The sequence below is a fragment of the Hydra vulgaris genome, chromosome 12 (assembly GCF_038396675.1).
Source record: "Hydra vulgaris chromosome 12, alternate assembly HydraT2T_AEP".
Classification (NCBI taxonomy): Eukaryota; Metazoa; Cnidaria; class Hydrozoa; order Anthoathecata; family Hydridae; genus Hydra; species Hydra vulgaris.
In genome coordinates this window covers 20,332,501-20,354,081 of record NC_088931.1, presented here as the reverse complement: position 1 = coordinate 20,354,081, position 21,581 = coordinate 20,332,501, and the positions used below count along the sequence as shown (strand labels likewise).

The following is a 21,581-nucleotide window of genomic DNA, read 5'->3' as shown; positions in this document are numbered from 1 at the left end:
ATCATACCTTAAAATTCTAACTTTACCATCTCCACATCCAATAGCTAAAAGACCAAATCGCTTTACTTCATCAACCTAGCACCAAAAAAATGTTTATGACGTACTAACAAAAAAATTATTATGACAAGCTAAAATAAATATTATCATGTGCTATTTTAAAATTATATTTTTATTTTTATGTTTTAGTTTTTATATTTTAAAATTATATTTTGCAATTTTGAAGACCAAAAATTGATTAACAAAAAATTTTCTGAAGAAATGAAAAACTATTAATATTATTAAAAAAACACTTTATAATTGATAACAATAAATACTAATAAAAAAATTCTAAAATTAATTTAAATAAATTTGACATGTTCAAACAAAAAAGATCTTATAAATTCCAAAATTAATTTAAATAAATTTAACATGTTCAAAACAAAAAGATTCCAAAATTAGTAACTACAAAAATGGTAGCTTTTTGTAAATATAATAAATATAATGCTAAACTTTTGCACTTTATAACCTGTAGTGTATATTCAATTTTGAGTAATACCTAATGTTAAGTCGAATTATGAAAATCCAAATAATGATCCAAAAAATTCTAAATAATTACATAGTTTAAACTATATTTAACCATAGCTATAACGACCATAGTTACAAATATAAATTTTAAGAAACAGGTGCACAGGAATTAAGAGTTGATAATTTTAGAAAATTTTACAGATTGGTAATCGTAACTTTTTTTTAAAGAAATAGTCTTATAACCTTTAAAAAAAAATACAAATTTCTTCGGAGCTTAATATTTACTACAAGACTTTATGTGCATTAAGAGAAATGATGCTATGTGCATTTAAAATGTTACACAATAAAAGAGCATACAAAGTGCACTTAAATCTTTAAAATACAAAAAATAATCTAATAACTTTTGGATAAGATAGAGTTTGAGTGTGTTTGCCTCATGAACCCTTATATACAGCATTAGTCAATTAGTTTGTACTTAATCAGTTATGTTTTATGTTTAATACTTAACAAAATACTCACTACAGTATAACAACCGGAGGGACACCATTCCATGCTGTATATAGGACCATATGAATGGCAAATGCAGATACTTAAACGTGGCAATGATGATCTAAAAAAAAACAATTAAAATTTCCTTATAAACTTAAAATTACTTTTATTGTTTGGAATACAAAACTTTTGTCATACATATTTTGGTTAAGTTTTCCTATATTCCATATTTGAATACATCCTGGTGTAGCAGCCATATTAACAATGGTGTAGTGCTATTAAAATTTATAATTAAAGTAATAACAACAACTTTGAAAAAATATAGAAAAGTTCACAGCTGTAGAAATAGATTTTCTATTTAGAAAAAAATTTGGCCATTTCATAAATTATTATTGCACTGTTATGAGTATATAATTTGCATTTTTTTCATTAGGGATTTTTTCCTTTTTTTCCTTTTGAAAGAAAAGAAATAAAACATATATTTTATTCATATATATATATATATATATATATATATATATATATATATATATATATATATATATATATATATATATATATATATGTATATATATATATATATATATATATAATTTTATACTTAAATTAATTTTGACTTTTGTCCAACATTTGCGTGTTGTCAGAAAGTAAAAACCATTAATTTAATTACAAATTAATTGTTTTTTAGAATGTTTTTAAAAATATAAACAATGTTTTTATTTTTATTTTTTTTAATAAAATGTTTTTATTTTTATTTTTTTTACTGTAAATCATGCGCAGAGTGTTGCTACATCGACTATCTTATAGCCTGACTCGCAAAATACAGAAAAACTTTCTGACAACCAGTTAAGAGTTCTATATATATATATATATATATATATATATATATATATATATATATATATATATATATATATATATATATATATATATATTAGGGTGGCCCTTATATGATGATAAAAAATTAAATAAGAGCAATGTTAAGTCTGACCATTTTAAATGGTTCCAATTCATACAAAAAAATTATGTGTAAAGTTTCATAAAAAAATATTAATATTTAGAGGTGGCTCAACGCCGTCAAAGTTTTCTCATATACGAATTTTTGATGTCTGTGACAGAATTCAGCACATTTTGCCATCAGTTTCATACAGAAAATTAATTCTATCTACTAAAAACAGTTCTTAATTACAGAGACAAACACAGAAACAATAGAATACACAAAGTTACACATCTTCACTTAGTTGAACTAGTTAATTGTGAAGTAAGGTGGATTTTTTCACATTCGGAAAGTTTGCCCGGTTCTGTTCGATAACCTGCAGAGCATATTGCAGCTGTTCTTCGCTCTTAAATCGGCCAGACTTTGTTGCATCTTGGATCAAGGCAACTCCTCGTTCTGCATGGTCGTTTGTTACTGCCTGGGATTTCACGATTGCCTCTGCAACCTTGAAGTCATCTCTCCTGTTCCATGATTCAGGATCTTCGGCCAGGAATCCATCTGGCATGCCCAGAATAGAAAACAGGTTTCTGCTTCTTTTTGAGACAAAATCAGGAAGCGTCTTTTGTTGTACTGTCGCCAAGTCCACCACGACACGTTTCAAAGGTACTTCTTCTCCTTCCTGTTCTAATGATCTTTTAACAATTTCGCGCTTCGTAGTGAAATCCACTTCTGGATCGAAGAGGCTGAAAAGGATCAAATCTTCTGACAGGTACCAAAGATGGCCCGCAAGCTTGCGTGATGTTGCGGCACCAATATCTTGATCAGGGTAAGCCTGGAGTTGTTGAATAAGTTGTAGATCATTCCTAGCGGCTTTGTAAGCCAGAGGCGCCAAAAACCAGAATGTGATATAAACCTTTGCAAGAAATATGTTCACACGTAGGAGGCCACGAGACTCTCGCAAGGTCAGCTTAAACTGTGATCGAAACAGCCAAACCTTTATACTGTAAATGACTTTCGCCATCCATCGAGCTTGATGCATTGACCCAGGCGCTCGAAAATTCTTCCAATCTGTAGGCTTTCTTCCTAAAAAGATGAGCATCAGTTTGAGCAGCTCGCGATAGTCATCTCGTGGCTGATGATCTTGCAGCTGCTGTTCACAGAAAACAATGATTACATGTTTGACTTCGGAGAGTTCAGCTGAGGCAACATCATCCGAAAAGGCATCTTCATAACTTTCCTGGTCAAAGGATGACCACTGTGCTTGAAATCGTTTGAAAACGAGTATTTCCGGAGCTTTACTGGGTCCCATACAGACACAAAAAGCAGCAGCCAATACCAGTTCCATGATGTGATGTCGACAACCAAAGTGCAGTAGAGGCCGCCCTAGTAGCTGTTCGAGAAGAACGCAAGCGCCAGACAGCCGACCGGTGTTGGAAGAGGTTGTATCGAAACACATACCATGGACAAAGTTTTCCAGCTCCCATTTTCGGATAGCATCATAGACTGCTTTGGCCTCGTCTTGTCCAGTGCCTAAAAAGTAATTTATAGTAGTCTTTATTAAAGTTTGTCTGACATGATTTCACATTCACATTTCATAATAATAAATGATTTCGAAATTTATAAAAACATTTAACTAAAATAAAAGTAGGCATATATATTATACTATTATATATTATACCATTATGTATTACCTGCAGGAATCTTTGGAATATCCAAAAGCTTTGTCTTCCCCCATTGTTGTGACAAGAATGGGCAACCTATCCACCTTCTCTGTTCCAGTCAGATCTTGCATCAGCTTGCCATCCCAGTGTATTGTAAGAGCAGTATTTGGCTTGAAATGTTGAATGATTCCGAAGTCAATTTGCTGTCGGTGTTTCTGACGGAGTCGTTGGATGGTTGATCTATTCAAAGCGAGTGATTCAGCGTCTTGTCCAAGAGCCCTCGCAGCCTCAACGATGACCATCATAGCAGCCCTGTCGCTCATTTTATTTCTATCAAGCATAGATGCCAGCTGTGGTGAAACAACACTTTGGCGTCCTTGCTTTTGTGATGAAGAAGAAGGAGTAACAGTACTTGTGCTTAGAACTGGATCCTCATCTTCAGGTTCAGACTGACTTTCTTCTGAATCAGCGCTGCTGCTCTCCAACACAGCTTTATCTAGCAAGGTGTTTTTATCAAGTTGAGATCGATGTACTCTCTTTTGCAATATCTGCTTTCTCTCATTCTGCTTTTTTTGTTGTTGAAGCAGAACCTTATCGATTCTACCCATGCAGCCAGGTCGTCCCTTTTTTCTTTGAGATTCCAGAAAGACCTTATCTTCTTGATTCTCAATTAGCTCCATGGCGTCAGCATGTGCAATGTCGAACAGTTCTTCTATTGCGGCTGAAAATGCGGTTTCATTTGTTTGTTGAGTCTCGGTCTTGCGGCTCTTGTTTTTCTTTAGACTTTTCCACTCGAAGAATAATTGCTCAAGCTTTTTGATGGAATCTTGATGATGCCTGGTTGGAATTTTAGCTCGAAACCAGAAATCTTCAACTTTCTCAATAGCGTGGGTTGCAGCCTTTCGAATATCCTCTTTCAAAACATTGTGGAGATGTAGAAAGTGACCAAGAACCTGCTTCCCTGATGGCAATTTACTACCTTCAATTCTTTCAGCAGGGCTAACAAGATAAATTTGTGAACGCAATGCCATCTGAAAATGCCAAACAGATTTATACTAATCATCATAATATTATAACATAATATTAAACTATGCAATTTTTGGCATAAACAAATTACAAAATTACACATGCCATTGACATGCCATGCAATAATACAAAACGAAATCTACAGTCATACAGACTCCCTCATATAATTATATATATAACATAATATATTTTATAATTAAATTGACATACTAACCTTTGCTGATTGCTAATATCTGTGATTATTGATAACTATTAAATAGAAATTTTATTTTGATTAATTAACAAACAACAGTAGAAGAAGAAATTTATAATACAAGATGGCTACAAAGAACTAGCACAAGATTTATTTAAATATTATATAAGATGCCCAATAGGTGCTAATATTAAATTATATTACATGTTTAGTTTTGTTTACTGAAAAAAATGACTGAAGAAAATTATGAATTAATAAAATTACTGAGGAAAATTATAAACTATTTATTTAGATATATTGAAGAACATTTTTTTATGCGTTATTACCTTTATATTTATTATAATTTTATATTTAATTATTTTTTAGATTAGTACATTATTGAAACATGATATCTAGTTCAAATTATTGATTGAAATATATTTATTCATTTAATATTCAAAATCATTTATTGAAAAGAACCTGAAATTTTTTTTCGCCGATTTTGGTATTCTCACAAAACTAAAGCTTAGTTGAGCCACCTCTAAATATTGTTCAATCCTGCTCATATTTGGCCTGAATTATATTTTTATATATTGGAACTCATCTGAGGGGTCAGACAATGATATTTTAAAACTTCAAAAATTAGGGCCACCCTAATGTATATATATATATGTATATGTATATATGTATATGTATATATGTATATGTATATATGTATATGTATATTTATATGTATATATATATATATATAAGTAATTATTTTTAAAAATAACACGATGTTTTTTATTCTTGACATGTTTCGTAAAATTTTATTTACATTTTCAAAAGATTATTTTACAATAATAAAAAACTCTGAAATATATATTAAAAAATAGACATTTACACTAAAATCTATCCTGTAGGATCTCAACCTGCAAGAATTTACGCGTTACCTAAGATGCACAAAGTTAGTAAAGATAGTTCTCTTCCAACATTTCGACCTATCATCTCAACAATCGGAACATATAACTACAACCTTGCCAAACATCTCTCTCATTTATTGTCTCCATATATACCTAAACAATTTTGCACTTTAGACTCATTTTCTTTTGTTGAAGAATTAAAACAAATTAATGTAACTAATAAATTTATTGTTTCATATGATGTTGAAAGTTTGTTCACGAATATTCCTCTTAAAGAAACCATCAACATTGCAACTGATTTGTTTTTTAAAGATAAAACTAACTCAAAACGTTTTTCAAAAGTTCAATTTAAAAAATTACTTCAGATTTCCACATCAGGTTCACATGATGTCGATGACATAATTGCTATTTTTAATTCTGAATATGAAGCTCAAGAATTTTTCAAACACCTCAATAAACAACATAAAAATCTGAAATTTACTATGGAAAAAGAACAAGATAACCAGATTGCTTTTTTAGATGTACTTATTAAAAAATCCAACTCGTTTACGACTTCAGTTTATCACAAAAAAACGTATACAGGTCTTTTACAAAATTTTTTTAGTTTTATTCCGTCTTGCTACAAATTTGGACTTGTTCGGTGTTTGATTGATCGTACATTTAAAATTAATAATTCTTGGTTTGGTTTTGATAAAGATATTAAGAATCTATCATTAGTTCTACAAAATAATAAATTTCCACAAAAAATTATTGACTATGAAATTAAATCCTATATTGATAAGAAAATGAACCCATCTGTGTCTAACATTGTTAATAGCTTAAATATAAGATACTTTAAACTTCCATACATTGGAATGTACTCTAATTACACTAAAAGGAAAATTTCAAAAATTGTTCATAAATATTGCAAGGATATTCTAATAAAATTAATTTTCACTACTAATAAAATACAAGATTGTTTTTGCTTAAAAGAGTCACTTCCTAAACTGCTTAAATCTCATGTTGTCTATAAATTTTCTTGCGCTGGCTGTAATGCCAGTTATATTGGAGAAACCTCCAGACACTTGGCAACTAGAATAAATGAGCACCTTAAAAGTGATAAACAATCTCATATATTTAAACACTTAAATTTATCTCTTAATTGCAAAAATTTGGCTAACTGTGATTCTTTTGAGATTTTGGATAATGCCCCAAACAAACACAAGTTAAAGATAAAAGAAGCCCTCCACATTAAGTGGGAAAGTCCCTCACTTAATAAACAAGCGTTACATTATACTATAAACTTATCTATTTAATTTTACTGTCAGTTTATTTATATATATATATATTTTTTTTTGACAGTTGGTTATTTTTATTGGTTATTTACCGAGTTATTTTGTAATAAATATATTGGTTTATTATGTATAATTTTTTGTCCGTTAATATTTCTCTGTAAAGACTTCTATTTTTTAATATATATTTCAGAGTTTTTTATTATTGTAAAATAATCTTTTGAAAATGTAAATAAAATTTTACGAAACATGTCAAGAATAAAAAACATCGTGTTATTTTTAAAAATAATTACTTATTTTATGCTATTACGACGTTCAACATATATATATATATATATATATATATATATATATATATATATATATATATATATATATATATATATATATATATATATATATATATTCGAAGGAAAAAGTAGCCAAGCAAAATAACAATATTCAAAAAATGAATGTTTTTAAGAAAAAGTTCCTTATATTAAAATATTACTAAGAAAATATTAAATAGTACTAGAGGCCTATGAGTATTTATCATCAGTAGACTATAAATTGTACTACTGATGATAAATAATAAAAGGCCTCTAGTACTATTTAATATTTTCTTAGTAATATTTTTATATAAGAAACTTTTTCTTAAAAAAAACTCATTCATTTTTTGAATATTTTTATTTTGCTATTATGTAAGATGTAAATATTTTGTTACAGAAATAATTAACCTCTGAATGTGTTCTATGGGTTGAAACTGCCAAAATTTGATCATCCTCAGCTTAAAAAAAATAACAATTAAAAATTAAAAAATATTTTCTTTGTTGTTGTTGTTTTTTTCGGAAAAAACTGCATTAAAAGCACCTTTTGAAGGACACCATGAGAGTCCCCAGACAGGGCCTCCAGCATTAAAACCAAGAGTATCAGAGCCTTAAAAAAAAAAAAAAAACACAATAAAAATATTAAAAAAAAAAAGATTTTAAAAAGTAAATAAGAAAACTATAAAAATATGTTCAATAGGGTATATCATAAAAATCATTTTAAAAAAACAAAAATATTTTCGGACTTTAATATAAATTTAATTTTTAATTTGAATTATTTATTGAAATAAACTTGGCCTAACAGAGGGAAGTTACCATTTTTTCTAGTTTAATAAGTTTTAAGACTCTGGAAACTAGAGATGTCACGAATATTCTGTGACTATTTGGTATTCGGCTACTTTTTTACTATTCAGTATTCAGCCAAATATAAATATTATATCCTGTGCAATTACATATATTTCAAAGTTTACGAAAAGTGCAAGCCGTGTAACGCTTTTTAAAAAGACCTGTTAAATTTTTTTTTTTTTACTAAATTTAGCTCTATTACTTTATCTCTAAATCCTTAAATAAAATTTGTAAAAAAATAAAATAGTATTTTTGTTTAAATGATAAAACTTTTTAGTTTTTATTTAGGAAGTATTTTATTAAAGATGTTTAAATGCTTGTACAATTTTCTTCTGTTCTAATTAATAACAGAAAATGCGAAAAACAAACTTTTACACTTTCAAAATATAGTTTTTTTTATTATTTTTGTTACTTTTCTTTATATACTGATACTTTGAATTTAACTTTATTATTTGATTGAATTAAAATTAAAGAGTAATAAAATTGATTGTAAAATTTAAATTTTTTAATTTAAGTTTTAATTATTATTCGATAGTAATATAATAACAATTATGATGCTTTCTAAGTGATGAAGCAACCCCATGTTAGTGACGAAGTATGTTAGTACCTCTCTTAAATTGTTTTTCCACCTAGCAGTCTTTGTCAAGGCTCATGTATTGTGGTTATAGGATTGGGAGAAAGGCATAACAGCAGAAGGTAGGAAGTAATTAAATATGTTTACTCTCTTTTGTTTATATGTGTGCAATTCGGACAAGTTGTTTTGATTTGTTATTAATGTATTCTAATTTAAAATTCATAGTTTTTATATATTCTCAAATATTTAACTAAATTTTACAAGATATATTTAAAATATATTTTTTGATATCAATAATATAAATAGTTAAAAATTATTTAAAGACAAGAAAAACTTCAGAAAATTGTATGAGTCTGAATGTGATTTTTTTAAAAGAAAACATTTCAAGAAAAATAGAAAATATTTCAAATCAACAAAATGTGAAAGTACAAAATATATAAAAAAAAAAAAATAATAATACAAAATGGCATACTCTATTTTTGTTTCAGTCATAACTCAAAATTTAGCAAGACGTTTCATTTGACAACAGTACGGACATAAAAATGGACGGTCAAATTAGTATATGATTAATGTATTTTATGTTTATGATTTATTTATGGATAACTATTGAAATATTGATTTATGACTTTTGACTATTGATTGAGTTTAATTATTTTTTGATGAGTTAGTAGTTGATTTGGTTTATTGATGTTTGGCTAATTTCAGTTATTTACAGTAAATTTTAATTTTACAATTAAATTTTAATCTTACTCCTGCCCAAAATAAGGCTTTGGCTTCCAAAAAAAAACAAAAAGAAATTTAAAAAATTAACAAATGCTCCATGAGTTTGTCAATTTTTTTTTCAAATTAGTATTATGATTGGTTGATTTTACAAAGCTACCAATCAAAATACTAATTTAAACAAACAACCAGTATTCAGCCAAATATAAATAATATATAAGAATATTGCAAACTATTCAGCCAAATACCAGGTTGTAACAAAAAAAACACATAAAAAAGAATTACATAACTGTTTTTTTTATATTATAACAAATAATTGAGATATTTGATATTTAAAGGTGGAAAATTAAATTAATTAAAGTAAAAACATTTTCATAGTTTGATTAATGATTGAGAATTCCTCATAAATTATACATACTTCCGAAAATAGCCATTCACTATGTACACTGCCACCGGCTAAAAATAAGAAAATTTTAGCAAGTTCTGTTAATATAATGTTTTGCGTTTGCTGACCACCACTTGTGAGGGTTTGCTGTGCAATTTAAGCGAACATTTTAATGTAAAAACTAATTTCATTTGCATTTGGATTATTTTTTTTCACATCTTCACATGCGTGCATATATTTTGCAGAAAATGGTTATATCCTTTTTATTTACATTTCCTTTTTGGGTGAAGATGAACCATTACCGGTGCTGCTTCACACAGGTGATGAAACATCAGTGTCAGCAGGTGATGAAACATCAGTGTCAACAGGTGATGAAACATCGGTGTCAACAGGTGATGAAACATCAGTGTCAATAAACATAAGTGTCAACTTTTTTTTTGAGAAGTATTAACCTTTCACTGACTTGATCTTTCTCAGAGCATTTAAATTTAAATAACCGTTGTGATTAACTAATCTAAGGAAATTAGTTTTAGAAGATGCATTACTAAAAAAGGCAACAGTGTTATGGTCATTCACATTAAAGTTAAACCATGCTCTAGGTTCAGGTTGTAGTTGAGATACCATTTTTAATAAGTTTTGAGTTCTTTGTGTTATATCTATCTAAAGTAACTTCTGAAACTACATCAGAAATGCAAGATATACCTGAGTTGGTTATTTTGTAACCTTTTTGAATTGTTTGAAGAGTATAGCCATAACAATCTCTCACACTCCCCTCCCCTTCCCTCCCCTACCCCCACTCCCTGAAAAAAAAAAAAAAAGCAGATGCATGGGGAATTTTTTTTTAATCAAAAAACTCCACCACATACAAATATACTATACTTAATTTTTGTTCTAATAATCTCTATTTTTGTTTCAGTCATAACTCAAAATTTAGCAAGACGTTTCATTTGACAACAGTATGGACATAATAAAAATTGGTGCTATGATATACCTGTAAATTAAAAAGCACAAATTCTCTTGAAAGATATATTTCTTTTAATTTCTTATTCAAATTTATTCAAGAATAATAGAACAGTCATAGATGAATTCTTAAAGATTAGTTGCTTCAAGGTTAGTCTTTGGACATTAACAACAGAAGGGGGCGGGGAGGGGGGATAAGGAGGGCTGTCAAAAAGTAACTTTTTTTAAACTTTGTGTAGTTTAACCACTTTTTCTTTGTTAATATTTTATGCTGATTTTGAATTAACACTTTTTTTTCATTATGAATATTTAGTCTTCTACTTCAATTTCAATAAAAGTGTCAACATTTTGACAAAACAATCAATTGTTGAATAAGGTGAAACCATTTATATTATAAAATAGAATCTGTGGTAAATATTTTTACTTTCATTTTATCAATAAAATACATAATCATTATGCATGGTTATAAATACAACAGAAAATTAGGCATTTTACATTAAAATAGTCCACATAAGGAACAATTTGTAACGATTACAAGCAAAAATGTAAAATAACTTCATAGCAGCCATGGTGCAGTGATGGGAGTTCAAGAGGTTCAAACAAGAGATTTGATGTTCGAGGTCAGCTCTGGCCAGATAAGCAACATTGGTAAGCAAGGAGGTGTGAACTTCCTAGTTAAATTGCTCTCCACGGTGCTTTGTGATAAGACCCTTAGTTCTTCTTGGAATACCTTAAAAATTATTTAAAAAAGTCATGTAGATGATTGTGGGTTGTTGTGAGGACTTTCCAAGTAAAAACTTTAAATTATTAACTTTAATAATTTAAAGTTTTTACTTTAACTGTCAGGATTCGCGCATGCGCATGAGAGATATTGAGATTTATGCGTTTTTTGGACAAAAATGTAACTTTTAGAACATTGCTTCCTTTTTACTTTACAAAGAAAATATTTACTTGTATGAAAAAAAAATTATTATAAAAGTTCCAGTCACAATTAGTTTACTATATCCAGTCAGACTTTTTTTTCAAAGCTGCCGTTTTTCAAGATCTATAGGCTGTTTATTAAAAAAAAAGCTTTCGGGGTTAGTTGACAAATTTTTTACGGGGTAAGTTGGCTCATAGCATTAACTATGGAAAAAAATATTTATTTTATAAAATTTATATATTTTTTTTTTTAATTTTTAACAATATTGAAAATATTTATTCTTGCAAAAAAATTAAAAAAAAATTTTTTTAGTTTTTTTTTCCCTAGATAAAAGGTGGGCTACTGTTTGGCTTTTATACGGACTAATATTTGGTACCAGCTAAAAGTAATATTAAATTTTGGGATAAAATTAATTTTAAAAAAATTTCTATTAGTTTTGCATTTAATAGTGCATTAATAATCATTTTTATAGTTTGCGCCAACTTACCCCGTGGTGGGGTAAGTTAGCGCAAATTTTTTTTTTTTTTGAGGGTCCGGAAAGGCCCCAAGAATTTTTTTTTGTAAATGAATGCAAATTTTATAAGATACCCTAATCCATACTTTTTAAGACTACACTTTAATATTTTTAAAAAAATGTACTGTTAGGGCTACAGAGCTCATAGAGTAAAAACCGAGCCAACTAGCCCTGGTCTCCTCTATCCCTAAAATAAACATCCCATTCTTCAATCATTTTTGGCATTTAATGGATTTTTCACTTTTTCAATATATTCATTGACATCTGATTTACAAGTAAATGGGCTGCCTTGTAATTTTAAACTCTCTTTTTTTTGCTAATCCGCTGTCTCAGTTGTTTTTGTTGCTGGTTTTAACTGTATTTTAAATTTTTTAACAATGGGACATGTTTCCTGAAACATTTTAAAATTACCTGAATCTTGATTTCACAATGGTTTGGATATTTAAATATAATACCATGAGGAATTTTTGTAATTGACAAAATTTTTTGTAACCGACGGTATTTCTGAAGCCGATTGTAATGACTGCCATGATGACGCTTGAGTTCAATGTTATTTTTAATTTTTATACTATCTGCAAAAACTTGATTAAAAACATAATACATCAGTTATTCCATCTTTGTATCTTTTTGCAAATCCATAATACTTTATCTATATTAGTTTCTTATTTTCTGCCGAAAAAGCATGTAATTTTGCAAAACTATATTTGCAAGAAAGAAGCAATCTTCCAAGTTTTTTGATGAGTATATACAAACTGCTTTTGCAACTACTGAGCGGTCAATCTTATTTAATAAAAATTTCTAAAAGATAATTTATTGTTGACTTCATTAAAGACAAGTACAAAATCAAATCTGAGTAAAGGCAACTTATATTAGAAACTCGTCAACTACTGGGAGATATTAATTTTGAATAATTTGTTTACTAGTTATTATACTAGTTTATTCTTGTAAAATTTTTCATTTTAATCGGTATCTAAATTTAGTTTACAAAATTAATAGTAATGTATTTTCTAGTGAAAGCAAATTTTTACACTTATTTAAGACTTACTTTTGTGTAAACACAACTTTTATTCATTTTAATTCAAAGTTATCCAATCAAAATTTAAATTGCATAAGTTTTAACATAAAGTTTTTAAATATATTTATATAACAAAAAAATAGCAAAAAAACTGAATCATTTTTTGAAATTTTCTAAAAAAAATTAGTTAAGAATAACTGGTTAAACAAAAAATATAAAAATCCCCCCCCCCCTCCTCCTATCAACAGCAGCTCTTTTTTTAGAGTAATTTTTTTGAGATGGTCAATAGTGAAATGAGAATACATTCACTATGGCTGCATAAATCCCTGATTGTATATACAGTGAGTATGCAGATAAATTTTTCTAACATATTAGAAACATTTTATTTATTAATTCTGTATTTAACATAATGATTTTTTTCTTTCATAAAATTAAAATCTATTTCAGAATACTCAAATGCCTAATAATTGTCTACAATAAATATTATTGTTCATGTACTGTATTAAAAAAAAAACTTATTTTAACACAAGGCATAAACAATCAATATATATATATATATCTTGCCATTTTCAGGATTTTTTTTAAATGATGGTACCTCTGTGCATATAGATTCTATGAGTACATGTTATGTTATCCAAGAGACAATTGAAGACAATATTTATTGTTTTGGTTGCTTTTTAGAATGGCTTAGAATTTTTAAACTTAGTAATTTTATTCCAAAGTCTCTCATTTTTCTGTGAGTGATTTTTCAGAAATTGCAACTGATAGTTTAAATTATTTGCTTTAAACCATTGAGCTGTCACTACTTGAGCATTTAAACCATGTCACCATAACAACCATGTTAAGCATGTTCTATTCCAAGTTCTTGTGTTACAAAATTATTTTTTACCTCTCTCTCTAAAAATGTAAGTGTAGATTAAATTAATAAATATATTAATAATTTATATAAAACATTTTGAAGATTTTTACTTTGTAAATTATTATGGTCATAGGCAATATACCCTTATGTTCAATAATATCTAATAGGATTTGGGAAACAAGGCTGAGTAAACATCAACCAATGAAAATCTCATTCCAGTTTTTTTTAGTCTGTTATTACAAAAAATAACACTATATAATAAAGAACTACATCATTACAATATTACTTTAAACAGACCTTTTAAACAAACAAACAAACAAAAAAACATCTAAGACTATTTAAAAAAAAAATCCTTTAAACATATAAAATCTACTTTGAATAAAATTTCAATATAAAGAAAATTTCTTTCTAGAAAGTAATCATTGAAAGATTCTAAAAAATCTAGAGGATTGAAAAGTAATAAAGAAAACTTAAAAAGAAAAACTAAAAAAGAAAAAAGGTTTTTGTGCATAGTAACTGCATGTTTACAACATTAAAATTATAAAACTTTTAAAGATGTAATTAGAACAGAAAGAAGTGGTTAAGAAATACGCAATTATTTAATTTTCTTTTAAATAGCGTAGTAAAATTTAACTCACTTAAAATCAAACCACGGATTTGTTGGAGGGAATTACTTTAATTCTCAAATATAAAAATTAGGGATGCGCCAAATCCGGTTTTTGAATTTTTAAATTTAGCAATAGTTTGGCCACCGAACTATTGCTAAATTTAAATATAAGCATAAGGTATTGAACTCAAAGTAAAAACCAGGCTCTAAAGAGGGGTGCAGTTGGTGCGCCACACCAGGGCCCATAAGAGTTTAGTAAATGCAGTTTACTCAACATATGTTGAGCAAACAACATTTATTTAGGTTACCTAGTTTGCCATGCATATTGTTGTTCAATTCAGGGCATATCTGGCACCAGGTGGTCAGATCAAATCAAACCATTATGTACCTCACCTTCAAGGAGTAAAGCTGGCTTTATAGACTTGCTCCAGCTAAATCTTACTCTAATAACAAGATTCGTATGGCACAGAATATTAATTCCTATTGACATTTGCAACAAAGTCATTTAAGCCAGTAACGCGACTTAAGAGGTAGAGGTTTCAAATATAGAAAGCTTACTTTCACTATTAGTAGCTATTCGTGACAGTTGAAAAGCAATGTTGAATGAAGCTAACCTTGTTGCATCTAGCCTTGACATAGAAATAAAATTGTTTAGGAACAATAGCAGAAAACAATTCCACAATAAAAATGTAAGTAAAAGGAGTGAGGTAGGAGAATCGCCCTTGAAATCCTAAATCGAAAAGCAAATTTTTAATGTTATATTGGATAATATTTTTGTAGGACTTGCAGTTCTTTTTAGCGCCGTAAAACAGATTTCTTCAGAAACCTTCAGCTTTCTTTGGAACTACCAAAAAATGAGGAGAATTAATACACGAAGCAGCTAGTTTTGTAAAGAAAATTTCACTGTTGGTTCGGTTATTAAGACTGTCTGAATGATGGGTAGTTATAGATGACTGTATATGTACTTTTTTATTTACTCTTTATTTAATTTTATCTATTAACCTTGTACTTATTTATATGTACATGATGTTTGAATTAAAAAATTTATAATAATATAATAAAATAAATAATTAAATTTTGTATTAAAATTTAACTTATTTTACTGTAGGTACCAGATACGGTACAAATGAGTTAAATTTGAAGTCTAATCTAGAAAAACATGAAATTTTTCAAATTTTGCATGTTCGGCCGAACTGTTGCCAAGGTTCGGCCAAACCGAATGTTCAGCAAAACAGCCGAACGTTCGGCGCATCCCTAATAGAAATCATTTTAGAAAGAAAACTGTAACTTCAATTAATTTGTTGTATTTCTCAGCTTATATAAGTCAATGTTATCTAGAAACATGATTGATCCACAATGCTTTTTGTAAATGCAATGCATTTTAGTGAAGCTGCACCAAGCAGTGAATGTCTTCGGGATGCATAATAAGTTAAAAAGAGTGTAACAGAGAGAGATAAAAGTACAAAAGGACAGATGAACAGTGGAAAACAAAGAGCCTCTAAAAAGAAAAATACTAAAAATTAATCATAGTAAAATGTAGTAAATATAAACAGGAATAATGATAAACAATAGTCCAGGAAAGAAAGAGTCATTAATTGTTGTGCTAATGAAAAGCTGTTAGTGAAGAGAGTAAATGATAGAAAGGCTCAGTGATTGAACAAAACTATTTGTTTTATAAGTATTCTGTATTATTGTAGTTTGTATTATTAACAAAAACATACATTATAGATATATGTGTTTCATGGACATCTCAAGGATGGTATGGATTCCTGTTTTATGGTGCAGTATGAATACCAGAAGACCCCTAGCTTTCATCCGAGACTTGTGTCCCACAAGAGGATCCACTCTGAGTGTAAACCAGGGTATCTTTTTGTTAGAGTATCTCTTTGTGTTATCCCAAAAGGACTCTTCTCAGGGTATCCCATAAGGACAATCGCCACAGACCTCTGTATTGACATAGAGACCAGAGGACACTTAGTGGAGTTCAGTACAACTTGCATACAATTGTAAGTGATTTTTTGACATGAATGACAATAAGTACATTGATTTGTTGCAATACAACGAGGGTTGATGAGCATCGTGAACTGTTTTAATTTCTTATAACAGTGCATGTGATGTAAATAATCAATGTAGAGTATGGGTGTATCCATACTGTAGTAGCAAGTGTAATTAGAATGATTAATTGGTACAAAATCAGTTGCAAAGTTAGTTAAAAGTGATTTAAACTGGTATATTGTAAGTTAGACATGGATTCTATTAATCATTAATTATTCATAAAAACTGTTTAAACTAGATAATCTAGAATATTCAAATAGAATGACAACAATATAGCAACATATTTTGCAAACATAATTCACAACTAATAAGATAAAACCATATGGAAATTGGTGCACTAACAGGTAAAGGTATATAGTACCAAAGTATGTTTTGTAATTTGTATAGATAACAAGATTAAATGTGCACATTTCACGTGCCTGTAATGTTATAAAAGTATCTGAAGTGGAGTGGAACTATTCGTTTTATAATACAGTAGGCAGGTAGCCTCTTAATATTTAAACAAAGTGCATGTGTTTCATGGACACCTCATGGATGGTATGGCCTTTTCCTATCCATCAGCATCGGCCACAAATGTGCAATCAGTACATCACTAGTACAAACACAAGAAAACCTTTAACTTTTATCGAAAACTGGCATCCCACAAGAGGATCCACTCTAGGTGTACACCTAGAGTGGATCCTCTTGTTGCCAGGTAGTTTGAGAGAACTTTGATGTTAGTCTAAATCTTTATGGCAGGTACCTGTTTAAAATTTTTTAGCTTTTTAGACAATAGTAAGATTATTTTCAGACAAAAGGTATTTTTTGTATTGTATTTAACTACCAAGCTGCAAGGGCACTAAAGTCAAGAAGTCTACTTTTTTTGGAAATTTTTTATTACGAACCTGTACCTCTTTCATTCTGAAACACAAGCCTTGACAAATAAGGCTTATGTAATCAGCACAATGTTGGGCATCTCTGTTGACATTTCATTGGTTAAAACATGTACCTTTCATGTGTACATTATATATTATAAACATAAAGTTCCACATATGTATTCATTTATATAATTTATCTCCCAAAAATCCTCTTCACTCTAAATGCCCTAAAAACTGTTTATTATTTGTCACATGGCATACTATGACTTAGTTCTTTTAGCCATACTTGCTTGAAAATCATTAAATTTAATTTACAAGTACAGCATTATTAAACAACATTTACTTTAAATATTTTTTTAAAATTATTTGTATTAGGCCTTATTTATGTTTTGAATTTTTTAACTTTTTAAAAATTGCTCAAAATTTTTATTTTAAAACTTTTTGCAATGCAGTTGCTATTATTTAAACAAATAATCTTTCTAAACTTTTCGAAATATTTATAATAATAAATTTACCTTCCTAAGGCTTCAGAGGCTTCACTAGAGTCAAGGAGGCCTAAAACTAGTTGAGTGTAAGCCAAGTGTTCTACTAATAGTTATCACATAGCATGTTTTGATAAAGTAAAAAATTAAATTGAGTGAAGAAAAAATGGAATACAATAAGTTGTTTCAAAAAATAAAATAATTTCTACATCTACCACTAACTCAAGTCCAAAAAATTAAAAGCAACTTTAATATCCTTGTGTACTTTTTTAGATGAAAACAATTTGCCTTTGAGGTGATTTAAATCTGTATTAAAATATTTCTACCAAGTTTAGTAGTCATTTTTCATCTCACTTTTTAAATAACTCAATTTTTTAAAAACATTTTTTAAAACTATTTAAACAATTTTTTGAAATTATTCTAACAATTTTTTAAAATTTGAAATAATTTTAATAATTCTTTACATATATAAGTCATGTCGTTTAAAAATTATTACAGGATTACTGGTGAAATAAATTGACGTTATTGTAATATACTAACTAGATGCTAAATTCCAGTCAAGTTGCTAGCTTTTTCCATGCCTAGAAATTTTATTAACAATGAAGTGTTATTCAGATAATAAAATAACATTTATGTGATATTTATGCGGTTACATTTAAATTCGTTAGATGCAACAATTTTTAATAAGTGAATTAACATTATAAATTTATTTAACTACATTAGAATACTATATAGTGTGGTCTCATTCACTATAATAATCATTTACTATAATCACCCTTAAAAAAAAAACATTTATTGTAATTACTTATAAAAATAAATTTCGTTAAATAAGCAACTGCCACAATGAAATAAATTATTTAAACAAATTATAAAATTATTTAAATTTTTTATTAATGTTTGAAAAATAATATTTTCCAAAAAAATTTTTTTTAAATCTTGAGTAATTACTAAATGAATGAAAACCTTTTTAACCTTTCAGTTTAGGAAATGGTTTAAATAATTCAGCAGAATGAAATTCTTTTATTGAAGTTTTCTTTATATCTGTAAAATACTCCACTTCAATATTGCGAATATTTGAAAACGATGGTAAATGTTGATTGTACTCACTAAAATTTCCAGCAAAAAATATTACAATAAAAACTAAACTAAAAACCTTTATGGTAAGTTATTGTAAACATTAAAAGCATTACAAACCTATAAATTGCAAGAAAATAAAATGAAAACAGCAAAACTTTACAAAAAATATAATTGGATTGCAAAGTTGTTTGTTTTAAAAAAAAATTTCTATAAATGATATTAAAAAGAAAGCTGCTTAATGTATACAATATTGCTCTATTTTTCATGCTTTTTTATATAAGTCATGCTGACTGGGCTTAATTTTAACTTTTTTGATCTGAAATATGCCTTTTTTGGGATTCTTGCTAGATCGGAAGTACTTACCGATTACTCAAAATACCGATTACTCAAAATAAACATACTGATTACTCAAAATAAATATACTTATTACTCAAAAACTTAAAAACTAAAGGTCGCATTGCATTTTCTGACACAAGCAGTCTGGAAAAATAACAACTTCACATGGTTTTATCTTAAACTTTGCTTATATTTTCACTTTGAAAACATAGATAAACTATGACTTTCTGCGGGTGCTAATTGAAACAATCAACAATGTTAAAAACATTATTGATTAGCACAAAAAAAGAAGGAATAACAATTTTGATGATAAACAACTGCTTTCTCATGATTGTGTATATACTTTAGTCCATTTTCCTACCTTCCATTTTACTTTCCATTACCTTGTTAACTCATAGTGTTGTTCAAACTTCGAGTGCAATTTTTCAAAATTTGAAAAAAATAAAAGTGCTGTTAGTATATGTATAATTATTCTATTTAAATATGCTTATGGGATATTAAAAAAAGTTAATTTTGTAAGCTACATATGTCTTGAATATATATATATTCCGCCTATTTTTTTTTTAATGAAAAATATTTATTTATTGAAAAAAAGTGCTATATGAAACATTTCATTAAAAAAAAAGTTTAAACGCCAACACTTTATAAATTTTATGATAGGTATGGTGTCAATCTATAAAAGTTAAGTAAACACAATGATTTGACTTTCAGAAAAACATTTAAATTACACTTTTATAATATCCAATTAATCTTGAACTTTTTTTTTTAAGCATCAAAACAAATTTAAATACAATATTAAAAAAATTTTAACTGAATACTTAATACTAAAAGAAATCGTTTTATGAATGCTATTGAAAAATGAAAGTGTTGCTTGTCTCTTTTTATTTGCCTTTACTAAGTCGGGTTAACATTTGATGTTTCTATTACAATTCAATAAAAGAAAGGAAAAAAAGTTAGTAAATGCACAACTGATAATTTAAAATTTATTTAAAAATAATTCATTCATTGCAATGGCTTCACTTTGGCAGGAAAAAGCTACAAAAAAAAAGAAAGAAAAGGAAATGAAAAAAAAAAAAGTACAGTTAGTAGAGAAAATGTTCTTAGTAACATACGAATATTAAACAACTTTTCCTTTTTTATTAAATATTTATTATATTAAATTATTGATAAATTTTAAACAATAATTTTATCTCTGATTTTAATGAGCAGAGATCAGTGATGGATCCAGGGAGGAGGAGGGAATATGCATCCCCCCCACCCCATCAGAATCCGAAAGTCCTAAAAATTTTTAGAAGTTGAGGCCCTTTCTTTTTTTCTTATAGGAGATGCAAATGTGGTACAAAAAAAAAAAAATTTATCGAACATCCTCCATGATGGGGAAGAATTTATTTTGGGAGGTCAAAATAGCAATTTTAGTCATTTCAGGGGGTCATTGACTGGCCATTATTTTCCACGCTATATATATATATATATATATATATATATATATATATATATATATATATATATATATATATATATATATATATATATATATATATATATATATATATATATGTATGTACATATATGTATGTACACATATGTATATACATATATACATACATATATATATTAGGGTAGATCATTAAAAAATTTGGCTTTGAATAGCAATAATTTGTTGCTCCTGGATAATATAAAGTAGATGGGAAAAAAATTTTGATTTTTTTAGCATCTTCCTTTGCTGCCAGGGGGCCTTAAATCACCATATTTGTATATTTTTATGCTTTTTATTGTTATTTAATTGCTTACTAATTTGGTTATAAAACTTTGAGTAGTGTAAATTGTTGCTTGTGGGCAATATAAGTTAAATAAGAAAAAAAAAACATTTTTTGTCTTCATTTGTTGCTAAAAGACCTTATTTTACCATATTTGTGCATTTTAAGGCTTTTTATATCGTTATCAAATTACTGAGTAATTTTTGTTCCAAAATTAAATTTTATTTTAAATTATTAATAAGTTGTTATCATTAAATGATATAAGGAAAATATAATAGTAATCAAGTTTGTTTTTCTTTTTCTGGGGACTTATATTATGCATTTTTATACTTTTTATTGGTATTTAAT

General features: G+C 27.7%; 2 protein-coding genes across 2 annotated transcripts in view; both read right to left on the bottom strand.

Moving 5' to 3' along the window:
• The window catches only part of LOC100200373 (uncharacterized), an 81,945-nt gene that overhangs the window by 36,061 nt on the left and 24,303 nt on the right, over positions 1 to 21,581 (bottom strand). Inside the window, exons 13-18 of the mRNA XM_065812489.1 lie at positions 19,036 to 19,169; positions 7,812 to 7,877; positions 7,679 to 7,728; positions 1,192 to 1,268; positions 1,024 to 1,114; positions 8 to 75 (exon numbers count right to left, since the gene is read on the bottom strand). Of these exons, the coding sequence (XP_065668561.1) occupies positions 8 to 75; positions 1,024 to 1,114; positions 1,192 to 1,268; positions 7,679 to 7,728; positions 7,812 to 7,877; positions 19,036 to 19,169 (486 nt within the window). The remainder of the gene's footprint in view (positions 1 to 7; positions 76 to 1,023; positions 1,115 to 1,191; positions 1,269 to 7,678; positions 7,729 to 7,811; positions 7,878 to 19,035; positions 19,170 to 21,581) is intronic.
• On the bottom strand, positions 3,341 to 4,746 carry LOC136088562 (uncharacterized). The gene is made up of 2 exons (XM_065812490.1): positions 3,622 to 4,746; positions 3,341 to 3,460 (listed from the first exon to the last, which is right to left on the bottom strand). Exons 1-2 carry the CDS (start codon positions 4,620 to 4,622, stop codon positions 3,427 to 3,429), a joined length of 1,035 nt encoding a protein of 344 aa, XP_065668562.1. The 5' UTR covers positions 4,623 to 4,746; the 3' UTR covers positions 3,341 to 3,426.

Excerpts from the sequence above, each read along its gene's own strand:
- LOC136088562 (XM_065812490.1), bottom strand. The coding sequence starts at position 4,622 with ATGGCATTGCGTTCACAAATTTATCTTGTTAGCCCTGCTGAAAGAATT. Across the intron at positions 3,461-3,621 it reads TATTCCAAAGATTCCTGCAG|GCACTGGACAAGACGAGGCC; the intron begins GTAATACATAAT and ends ATTACTTTTTAG.